The 11,367-nt window shown below is 51.7% G+C and overlaps 1 protein-coding gene across 1 annotated transcript; it reads left to right on the top strand.

Moving 5' to 3' along the window:
- The first annotated feature begins 5,911 nt into the window (after positions 1-5,911).
- On the top strand, positions 5,912-8,584 carry LOC135174499 (olfactory receptor 14A16-like). The gene is made up of 2 exons (XM_064141748.1): positions 5,912-5,948; positions 7,177-8,584. Exon 2 carries the CDS (start codon positions 7,200-7,202, stop codon positions 8,130-8,132), a length of 933 nt encoding a protein of 310 aa, XP_063997818.1. The 5' UTR covers positions 5,912-5,948; positions 7,177-7,199; the 3' UTR covers positions 8,133-8,584.
- The last annotated feature ends 2,783 nt before the right edge of the window (positions 8,585-11,367 follow it).

Below are 11,367 nucleotides of genomic sequence, written 5' to 3'. Positions count from 1 at the left end.
GCAGATCTCAAATGAACCTTTGGTGTTCCTTCTCCTTCTTTGTCCTTCCAAGTTCTTCATTTTAATCATCCTCAAGCATTCCTCTCCAAGCAGCCCAGCTCTGCTCTCTGTTCACTACCCCTGGCTTTGTGTCCTCACTTGGCATTTCCAAGAGGATTGTTGTGCTGATTCCTGCTCTGGGCAGCACAAAAGCAGTGACTGCTTTTAGTAGCTGTAGTATCCTGCAGTTTCTCCTGCTGTGACCTTGTGTTGACAGCTCAGCACAGTCAGGGTGAGGCAGCTGCACACAAACATCAACAGCTGGCAGCATGGAGCTGCAGCCATAGAATCATAGAATCAACCAGGTTGGAAGAGACCTCCAAGATCATCCAGTCCAACCTAGCACCCAGCGCTATCCAAGCAACTAGATCATGGCACTAAGTGCCTCATCCAGTCTTGTCTTGAACACCTCCAGGGACAGTGACTCCACCACCTCCCTGGGCAGCCCATTCCAATGCCAATCACTCTCTGTGAAGAACTTCCTCCTAACATCCAGACTGTACTTCCCCTGGCACAACTTGAGACTGTGTCCCCTTGTTCTATTGGTGGTTGTCTGGGAGAAGAGACCAACCCCCACCTGGCTACAATGCCCCTTCAGGTAGTTGTAGTCCAGGAGGACTTGGACAAAACCTGGCATTTGGCCAACACAAACTTGTAAAGTTTTTCAAGGGGCAGTGCCCAGGCCTGCATCAGGATGAACAATAACCCCTGTGGGCCTCCAGGGTGTGCTAGTTTGAAGCTAGCTAGAATGTTCTGGTGAGAAGAATTAGAGTACAGGCTGTGAAAAGGAAACAATAGTGACGTCTACTTCACTCATAGGCTTGCAGAGATGTGTAAGAACAAGAACACAAACATAGATAAGGGAATCACTTTTTGGACTTTGTGGGCTGCACTTCTCTCTGCCCTAACCTACTGTCTGTGTGACTAATCCATCTGCTTCCTAATCCCCCTGGCCAACCCTCCAAGCTACCTTGAGCATAAGCCAAAGTCTTGGGTAAGGTAGAGGGGTGGGGGGAAAGGTGGAAGGGTGGTTGGGAGCCCCTCCTGGGGACTCAGGTTTCTGAGAGGGGAGTTGTGTTTCTGTATTACTTTTTAACTTGTATATAACTGTGTCTGTTGTAAGTATCTGCTTGTGTATCATGCTAAGCTGTAAATATAAAGCTTCATTCAATTTCCAGAGCCACTGAGTCTAATCTGGGTGATTTTCCAAAGGGGGGGGGGGGGCAGGTAACACCCAAACTCTCACAGAGGTGTAAGAGATCAGGTAACACCTCTAGTGATGATGACTCCACCACCTTCCTGGGCAGCCTGCTCAAGATCTGCTGGTCAAACTGAAGGGCAAGAAGGAGCTGCACAGGCAGTGGAGGCAGGGAGTGGGATCCTGGGAAGAGGACACTGAACTGTTGTGTAGGGACAGGGTCAGGAAGGCCAAAGTATGGCTGGAGCTGAACCTTTCAAGGCATGGAAAGAATAAAAAGAAGTTTCCAGAGGTCTGTGAGTGTCATGGAAGAAAGTGGAGCCTTTTTTTGTAGAGTTTTCATTTGTACAGAAAATTGTAGCTCAGAGACCTTCTATTGCAAAAGTCAAACCAATATTTTCTATCTGCTTGCACTGAAGTAGCTGCAGCACCAGCAGACATACAGGCCCTGGGAGGAATCTCCCCCTCAGAAGAGCAAAGACATAAACATGGTTATGTTTTGCAATAAAGGCCTTGGGGTTTTCAGACATTGTGGGTACACGAAGCACATTCGTTGGGGGCTGTCCCCTGGGTGGTCCTGTAAGTTGTTTATGGTAAAATTATCCAATGGTGTAAGTTGATTATAATTTTATACCAATCTGTAACATTAACGTAAAAATCGCCTGAGTTGGTTGGGCACCTCCCTTCTGAGCACTGTAAAATACTGGACTTGCTTTAATTGAGCACCTCTCTGCACCTCTCTACACCTCTACATCCTCTCGCCTTCTTCTCACTCCTAATCGTGCAGAACATGGAAGCTACAAGCCGGCGCGACATGAAGCAGGACAGCGTCTGACCCCGTCAGCCGCACACGCCGGCGCCCGACTGGATCTGACCTGCGAAACCTCAAACATCTCACTGCAACTGGTAAATGCTTTGAACTCTTCAGAAGACTGCATTTGGACAGTGAGTAAATGATAAACTCTTTATTTAATTTCTCAAGATTCAGAACTTTCTTAGAATCCCAGACTTTATTTCAGCCGTTCTGCATTTTTATTCTCAGCTGCGAACAAAGAACTCATGAGGGACAGCTATGAATAAGTTTGGGAAGGGGATTTTAGGATTTTTAGTAATAAATCACTTTAAACTTTTATAAATCAGCCTCACATGTTACTCCCTGAATTTCCCTAAACTCAGTACCACGACAGTGAGGCAGAGCAGGAAGGTCAGAGGAAGGAGTCCTCCAGGATGAGTAAAACTGGCAAGCTGGTAACAAAGGGCAAGGGGAAGGCTGAGCTACCCAAACACGTTGCCTCACTCTTCACTGCTTTCCTCTCTCTTCACAGCTCCTGAGCTGAGGGACCTCAAGATGGGGACCATGGGCCAAACTCTGTGGAATCCTGATCTAAATCCCTGCATTGATTGTAACCAATTGTTGGGCTTTGACTTTTGAACTGCTGCTAGGAAATCCCACAGCCTGAGGTCATGATTCACCAGAACAGTTTAAGGACTTTCCAACTGCTGCTGCTGCCTTCCAGTTCTACAGGACCCACAGGACCATGGTAAAGCACTGCCACTGAAACCCCTGCACCCAAACTCTCTGAGTCCCAACCCAGTGACTAAGTCTGGGACTAGGACTGGATCTAAGGCCACCTAGGCTGCTCTCTCAAGTTGTTTAGAGAGTGAGGGAGTCAATTCATGACCTTGGGACTCAACAGAAGGGCTTCCTGTATGCTTCTGATTCCAGTCTCCAGGTAAAACCATTCCAGTCCTGCCCCAAGGAGATTTTCCTCTCACAATCTCTCTAATCCTACCCCAAATTGATTTTCCTGTGCATAATTCTCCCATGTTGTCAGTAATGGAGTGACCCTTGGCACCCACCTGAGCCTGGTTAAATCTCTGTTAGCTTTGCTGGACTCCACCAAATTCATTAAACTGCCAAAGTCTCCTCCTGAGTGAGGTGCATTTGAGTTGTGGCTTGTCTGTGCACAGCCATGGCCATTCCTGCCCTGGCAGTGTCAGCTCTTGCTTGTTCTGGGAGTGCTGTTGTCTGAGCCAGATGAGAACAGCCCCAGGGTGTATGTAGGCATCTGCAGTGCAGTGGAGAAGCAGTTTGGGATCCTCGAATCAATGAATGATGGAATGGTTTGGGTTGGAAGAGATGCAGAAGAGCATCCAGGCCAACCCCCTGACCATGGGCAGGGACAGCTTCTGCTAGTGCAGGCTGCTCAAAGTTCCTGACCTTGGACACCTCCAGGGATGAGACATAGAATCATAGAATCAACCAGGCTGGAAGAGACCTCCAAGCTCATCCAGCCCAACCTAGCACCCAGCCCTATCCAGTCAACCAGACCATGGCACCGAGTGCCTCACCCAGGCTTTGCTTGAACACCTCCAGAGACAGCGACTCCACCACCTCCCTGGGCAGCCCATTCCAATGCCAATCTCTCTCTCTGTGAAGAACTTCCTCCTAACATCCAGCCTAGACCTCCCCTGGCACAACTTGAGACTGGGACCCCTTGTTCTGGTGCTGCTTGCCTGGGAGAATAGGCCAACCCCACCTGGCTCCAGCCTGCCTTCAGGTAGCTGTAGACATCAATGAGGTCTGCCCTGAGCCTCCTCTTCTGCAGGCTGCACACCCCCAGCTCCCTCAGCCTCTCTTCATAGGCTTTGTGTTCCAGGCCTTTCACCAGCCTTGTCACCTCTGGGCAACCTGTGCCAGTCTCCTGCCACCCTCACCACAAAATATTTCTTCCTTTTGTCCAGTCTCAGTCTCCTCTCTTGCAGTTCAAACCCACTTGGCACAAAGTCTCTTTCTTGGCCTGGGACGACTACATTTTCATCTGCAACCCCCTGAGGGAATGCCCTGAGACCTGTGAGGATGGGGTTTGGGGGCCTCAAACACACGACCAGCAGATAGAAGCTGAAGGCTGTGGGCTCAGTGGTGTGGAGAGTGAGGACAGCAGAGAAGCAGAGAGTCTCTGAGAAGTGGTTTGAGACATGGAGAAGCTTTTCTGTGTATTGACAAACTGCAAAAGAAAGAAATAAAGCCACAAAGTGCAGCTGGGGAGGTCCAGGCTGGGCATGAGGAGAAAGGAATGTCCCTTCCAGGACAGTTCTCTGCTACAAGACATCACCCAGCAGGGGCCTGCAGCAGCCCAAGGCTTTGTGCTTCAAGGAACACCCAGGGAGGATGCAGAGACAGCAGCAAAGGAAGGTGGCAGCAAGGTGGGCAGCTGGGTGGTGACTACAGCCCGCAGGGAAAGAGGCTGAGGGGATGCAGCAGCACAGGACAGCCTGAGGTGGAGAGGACATAGGAGTGTGGAAGAGCTCAAAGGGCCTGGCAGAGCCAAGCTCTTCATGCCTTTGCTTCTGGCTGTTGTCTGTGCCATTGCTGCCTCTGAGGAGACAACTCCTCCTTCCAGCCCTGGGGCCTCAGTGCCTCCTTGTCCATCCTCGGGAGCCTGGCAGGGTTTGTGCCATAGTCCTGCCCTTGGCATTGCTCCTGTCCACATTCTACTGCCTCAGGAAGAGCCCTAAGGAGTGAGTGAGGGACAGGATCTCCCTTCCTAGGGTGGGGAAGTCAAGGCTTAGCCCTTTGGATTAATGAAACCCCTCCAGGTGTGCTCAGCATCAGAGCCACCTTCCCCTGCTTCTCCTGACCTCTCAGCACTGCTTCCAGTTCTCTGCCCTAACCAGAGCCTGAGGACACCTTCCCAGCAGTGTCCTCACTGGGACCCATTAACACTGCAAGAAACTTCAGAGTCTGAAGCTGACTTCAACTTCTGGAGAGGTTTCATTATCTTCCTCTCAGTCTCTGAAGCTTACCTGGCACCAAAGCCACCAGAGAGGTCATTAACATGCCCAGGGCTGCTGATCTGGGCTGGACTCTTGGGCTGGAGGGAGCTACTGAAAGCAGGCAACACTGAAAAGAGACAGCTCTGGCCAGGAGCAGCTCCTCTGCACAGCACAGCAGGGCTGAGGGCACTGCCAGGGCATCTCAGGCAGATGAGGGAGGCAGAGAGAGCTTCAAGGTGGCCAGGACCGGGAGGATGCTGAGAGCTCGCTGAAGGAGAAGTCACTGCAGCTGCTGACATGGTGAATCTGTGGGTGAAGGGCAATGCAGGTGCAGGTCCTGAAGGCATCTCCTACAGCTGCCACAGCCTGAGCTGATGAGGTCTGTAAGGAGGACTCCTGCCCAGAGGCTCTCCTCAGGCCATTCTGGAGAGCTGTGCAGCCCTGGGGTGCAGGCAGAGGTGGGCAGGGCTGTCCTGCAGAGCAGAGTCCCTGCAGCCCAGGGGCTGTGTGCAGGGGCAGGGACTCTGCTGCCTGCCAGGCTCAGGTCTCAGCCTGCCCCATGGCACTGTGGGCAGAAGCACTGATTGGACAAAGCCACCCCTGGCAGGGCAGGGTTCTTCTGCTGAGGAGAGGGTGCTGCAGGGGTCAGGTTTGCTCACAGCTGCAGCTCCCCCCTGGGCAGTTCTGAAGGAGCTTTCCAGAAGATCAGGGCTGCCTTTTCTGGAAGGGAAGCAGTCTTGGCTTTGGATTTTGCTCTCCTTGGTGGGCTGGGTGAGGATAGAATTTAGTTCTCCACTCTGCAGAAGACACTGAAGCCTCAGGTGCCCTTTGTGCTTCCCTGAGCTGCTCCTGAGTCTCTGCACACCTCGAGATTAGCCTGGGCAGTGCCCAGCTGCTGGGAGGCATCTGCAGGGTAGAGCTGAGCACACAGCAGGTAGGTTGAGCTCTGTCAGCAGGGACAGGGAGAGACCTGGGCACAGAGAAGCAGCTGCTGGCAGGGACAGCAGAGACATGGGCAGGCAGGTGGAGAGAGATCTGCTGCCAAAGACCCTGGCAAAGGGCATCAAGCAGCTCTGTGCCACTCTGCCCTGCAAACACTTTTCCCAATGCAACCTTTTGGACTCCTCTCCTACCCAGCAGAGGCAGTGCCCTCAAAGCTCTGGGCTCCAGGTCATGAGTCATGGCCTTGGCATCTTGTGCTAGTTTGAAGCTAGCTAGAATGTTTTGGTGAGAAGAGTTAGCTTACAGGCTGTGAAAACAGTGGCGATGTCTACTTCACTCGTAGGCTTGCTGAGATGCATAAGAACAGGAACAAAAGTATAGATAAGACAGATGCTGTCTGGGCTTTGTGGGCTGCACTTCTCTCTCTCTAACTTAGCCTGATGTCTGTGTGACTAATTCACCTGCTTCCTAACTTTGAGCATAAGGCAAAGTCTTGGGTAAGGTAGAGGGATGGAAGGAAGGTGGAAGGGTGGTTGAGAGCCCTCCTGGGGACTCAGGTTTCTGGGAGGGGAGTTGTGTTCCTGTATTACCTTTTACCTTGTCTATTTCTGTCTATAACTGTATATATTGTAAATATCTGCTTGGATATTGTGCCAGCTGTAAGTACAAAGCTTCATTCAATTTCCAGAGCCGGCTGAGCCTAGTCTGGGTGATTTCCAAAGCATGGGGAGTAACACCCAAACCATCACACATCTGCACACGCAGCTGAAGGGTCCTGCGGTGTGCACACAGAAGGATGCCAAAAGCTTTTCAGTTGCACCATGTGAGGTGCAGGGAGCAGAGCTGGGTAAGGAGAAGGCTTCACATCAAGCCCCTCTGCCTTTGTGCCTTCACTTCATTGTTTGCAGAGCTCTGCAGTGCTGGTCCCTGAGTCTCCATCGAGCCACAGGAATCCTGCTGCGTAGGACTGGTGCTGGGATGTGGTCGCTTTGTGCTCTGGCACTGACTCTGGAGGTCCTGCCCCAGAGGTTTCTTCATGGCAACTAAGTGTCCAAGCTGCATTTGGAGCTGTGCTGAAGCCTGCCAGTAGTTGGTGAGGATGGGGAATGAGCTGAGCCCTTCCTCATTCAGCTAAGGCAGAGGCTGTTCTGTGGGCACTGAACCTTTCTTTTCAGAGAGAAGTGTCTCCTCACTTGTAACTCCTTTTCCTCCTTGGACAGGTCTCCATGGCCAGAGGCAGGCAATGTCCAACAGCAGCTCCATCAGCCAATTCCTCCTCCTGCCATTCGCAGGCACACAACAGATGCAGCTGCTGCACTTCTGCCTCTTCCTGGCCACCTACCTGACTGCCCTCCTGGGCAACAGCCTCATCATCGCCACCATCGCCTGGCACCACCACCTGCACACCCCCATGTACTTCTTCCTCATGAACCTCGCCCTCCTTGACCTGGGAGCCATCTCCACCACTGTGCCAAAATCCATAGTAAATTCCCTGAGGGACACCAGGGACATCTCCTATGCAGGATGTGCTGCTCAGGTCTTTCTGTTTGTCTTTTTCATGTCAGCAGAGTTTTTTCTCCTCACCATCATGGCCTACGACCGCTACGTTGCCATCTGCAGACCCCTGTACTATGGCACCCTCCTGGGCAGCAGAGCTTGTGCCCACATGGCAGCAGCTGCTTGGGCCTCTGCAGTTCTTAATGCTCTGCTGCACACAGCCAATACCTTTTCCCTGCCCCTCTGCGAGGGCAATGCTGTGGCCCAGTTCTTCTGTGAAGTCCCCCAGATCCTCAAGCTCTCCTGCTCCAGAGCCTACCTCAGGGAAGTTTGGCTTACTGTGGTCAGTGCCTGCTTATTATTTGGCTGCTTTGTGTTCATTGTGGTGTCCTATGTGCAGATCTTCAGGGCAGTGCTGAGGATACCCTCTGAGCAGGGACGCCACAAAGCCTTTGCCACCTGCCTCCCTCACCTGGCTGTGGTCTCCCTCTTTATCAGCACTGGATTTTTTGCCAACCTGAAGCCTTCCTCCATCTTCTCCCCATCCCTGGATCTGGTTGTTTCAGTTCTGTACTCTGTGGTGCCTCCAGCAGTGAACCCTCTCATCTATAGCCTGAGGAACCAGGAGCTGAAGACTGCCCTGAGCAAACTGCTCACTGGATGGTTTCAAAAGCAATAAACTTTTTGTCTTCTGCTGCAGAGCAGCTCTGGTGTCACTCTGCGTAGGCCCAGCCTAGCTGCTCTAATTCTGGCTTCTGCTGGTGGTGTTACCCTTGTTATAATATTGTTCCCACAGAAATATCTTTCTTCAGACCACTTCTGGTTCAGTTTTGATCTGTCTGGTGTGACCCAGAGGCTTCAGACATGAGGAGCTGTACTCCCTGTGTGCTCAACACAAGACAGGACTCTGCAGGAACTTGTTTCTCTGAGCTCCTACCTCCAAGCCCTCCTTGGAGCTGCAGGGCAGTGCCTGTGCACAGAGGTGGTGGGGCAGAGTTCTCAGCACAGCAGCAGTGCCAGGGTGCCCCAGTGCCTGGGTGTCATGGAAGGGTATTCTGCTGCCTACACTGACTTTGGCGGAGGGGAGAAATTAATTGGTGCGAGATAATATTCTATAAAATATGTATTTATTAAACTTGTGCTAGCTTGAAGCAAGCTGGAATGTTTTGGTAACAGAACTAGATAACAGGCAGTGAAATTAAAACAATTGATGTCAACTTCTCTCACAGTCATGCTGAGAACTCTGGGAAGAAGAAAGACTTTTTCTCCATTTTGTTTTCTCACTCTTGCTTTTGCCTTAGACCTGGTCACATCTCAGTAACCTTGCTCCTACTAACCCTGCTCCCTAACCTCTTGGCTGCACCTCTTTTCTTCCTGAGAACTGGGGTAAGGTTGAGAGGGACCGGGGGGAGGTGTGGGGGTGGTTTGAGAGCCCCTCCTGGGGACTCAGGTTTCTGGGAGGGGAGTTGTGCTTTTGTATTGTTTATCTTTTGTATATTTCTGTATATAATTGTATATAACTGTATATATTGTAAATAGCTGCTTGTAAATTCTGCTAGCTGTAAATAAATTGCTTCATCTATATTCCCAGGGTCCGTCTGAGTTAGCTGGGGCAAAATACAAAAAGTGGGGGGGGGCGGGGTAACCCCCAAACCATCACAAACTCAATATTCTGAACTCTGCCACCCCCAACCACTGTATTTTAATATTAAAAAGATTCTACACAGTCATGAAAACATTCTAGGCTAAATATCTACAGTAACTTATTGCTAACCAGCAAACACTCAAACTATAAACAGAGAGAGGAGTTTTCCCCGTGGCAAATACCGTTTGGGGTCTATATGCTATTTGCCCAGCAGAATGGGCTGGAAACTGATTCTGTTCTATGGCAGAGACAACAGATATTACAGAGGCATTAATGCATTTACTCACAAGTTTTGATTAATTATCAACCACCCTCCAGGGCTACGTCACAGCCTATTACTAGTGTCCAAACCTCAGAGGAGTCTTTGCCCGTGGACTTTGAGGCTGGAATCCTCTGGCTTCTGGGGAAAGGAGAATCTTTCCGACTTGTGGGGAAATAGTCTCTGACCTTGTGCTGCTGGATTCTTCTGGATGCTCTGTCCAGGGATTCCTAGGCAGGATCTCAGGTGCAGAGGTAGGATGTCCTGCTGTCTCAGCATGATCTAACGCTGGCCAGACAGGCCGATCGTGTGCAGACAAGTGGAGTCTGCTCCTGGTAACTCAGCGGCAGTGGCACTTACCAGGCAGTGATAGGCAGTGGGCGTGAAAGGTGTGCATGGCTGCTGGGAGTCTGCACTCCATAGGTAAAGGCAGGCAATACAGGATCTGGTCCTGATAACACAGTGGTGTGCAAGTGTGCACAGCTGGCTGGGAGACTATGGGCTCCACATATATATAGGCAAGCTTAAGTGAGATCTGCGAGTGAGTACACAGGCAGGGGAGTCCAAGCTGCAAGTGAGTCAGAGCTATGCAGGGGAGTCCAAGCACGTTGTTTACCTGTGTACCCCTATTTATTGAATGTGGGCCAAGATTAATGGCCCCTTGGCCACAAGAATGACCAACCAGGCTGGCAGTCAGCCAAACCTTACCATAATAGGCAAAAGCCACTTGCCTGGACTTTCCCCAGATATGGGAATCACATGGGCCTTGCAGTAGACAGACATGAGCTGGGCATGTTGGGGCTTACTCAATATGTTTACAAACACCTTATACAACATAGACCCTAGGCAGGCCAGACTCCTTGGCACCCAGTCTGTTGCCCCCCTTTGTGCTTGTTATGTGTTTATGTCTGGTTTAGGCTGAAAAACATGTCCAGGCAGGGCAAGCCATAAACAACCCTAATTTTAGGCCTACAGGCCCTCCACAACATTGGGCTATCTTAAGATGCTCTCTCTTCCCTTCCACACTTTCCTGATAAGCCTCTATGCTGGGGCATTGCCTGAGAGCTCTGGCTGCTTGGGCATCCTCCTGCTGCGTGGCAGTGTTGGGACTGCAGGCAGGGACATGCCAGGGGCACTGCTGGCACAGAGCTGGTCTCCAGAGAGCAGCAGAGCCATCAGACCAGAACATCTCCACATGCCTCATGCCTTGTGCCCCATCTCTGGGCTCACTCCTCTCCACTACCAGCAGCTGCTGAGCTCCTCAGAGGAGCTGGGGCTGTGGTGGGGCTGCTCAGAGCAACCTGGAGTGGTGGGCATGGCTATAGGGCCAGATTAGACTGGGATCTGCTCAGAACAGGGCAGGGGAGGCAGAATTTGGTCAAGGAAGGTGAGAATAGCTCTGGAGGAGGTGGACTGGGCTGTACAGTCCTTAGAGAGGGAAGTGGCAGAGTCTACCTTGTAGGGAATGACAGTGCAGGGAAGAGGACTCACATCAGGGGTGTTTGTGGTGCACAGCCAGGTCCTGTGGAAGGAGTAGAAGACACAGAGGTGCAGGAGTGGTCAGTCTGTGCTCAAGTTGGTGTGCACAGTGGATGTGGCTGAGGGCCTTTGTCACCACCCAGCATCTCCCAGTGGCCATTTCCAACACTTGCCTGTCACTCCAGAGTTCAGGATCAGTTTGCTTTTGAGGCCATCTCCGTCCTCCTGAGCAAGGGCTGCTTTGAGGGTAGGGACAGCCCTGAGCAGCCTCTCTTCTTGCCCTGGCAGACCCCGGAGCAGAGCTGTCTGTAAAGCCTCACATGAACCATGACCAAGGCTGCTCAGGGGACAGGGACTGGGGGAGGCTGCCAAAACAGGAGGGGGGGTGAGAGAGCTGTGAGCTGAAGGTCCTCACTGGCATCAAAGCTTTGTCAGCCCTGACTGAACCTTTCCCATGCTGTGTCTGCCCTCTGGGGCCCCGGGACCTTGTGTGGGCAGTGGGGCTGGGACAGAGCCAGGAGCCATGGAGAC

This window comes from Pogoniulus pusillus, unplaced genomic scaffold (genome assembly GCF_015220805.1).
Source record: "Pogoniulus pusillus isolate bPogPus1 unplaced genomic scaffold, bPogPus1.pri scaffold_69_arrow_ctg1, whole genome shotgun sequence".
Lineage (NCBI taxonomy): Eukaryota > Metazoa > Chordata > Aves > Piciformes > Lybiidae > Pogoniulus > Pogoniulus pusillus.
Note: the sequence above shows the minus strand (reverse complement) of the source record. Positions and strands in the feature narration are given on the sequence as shown.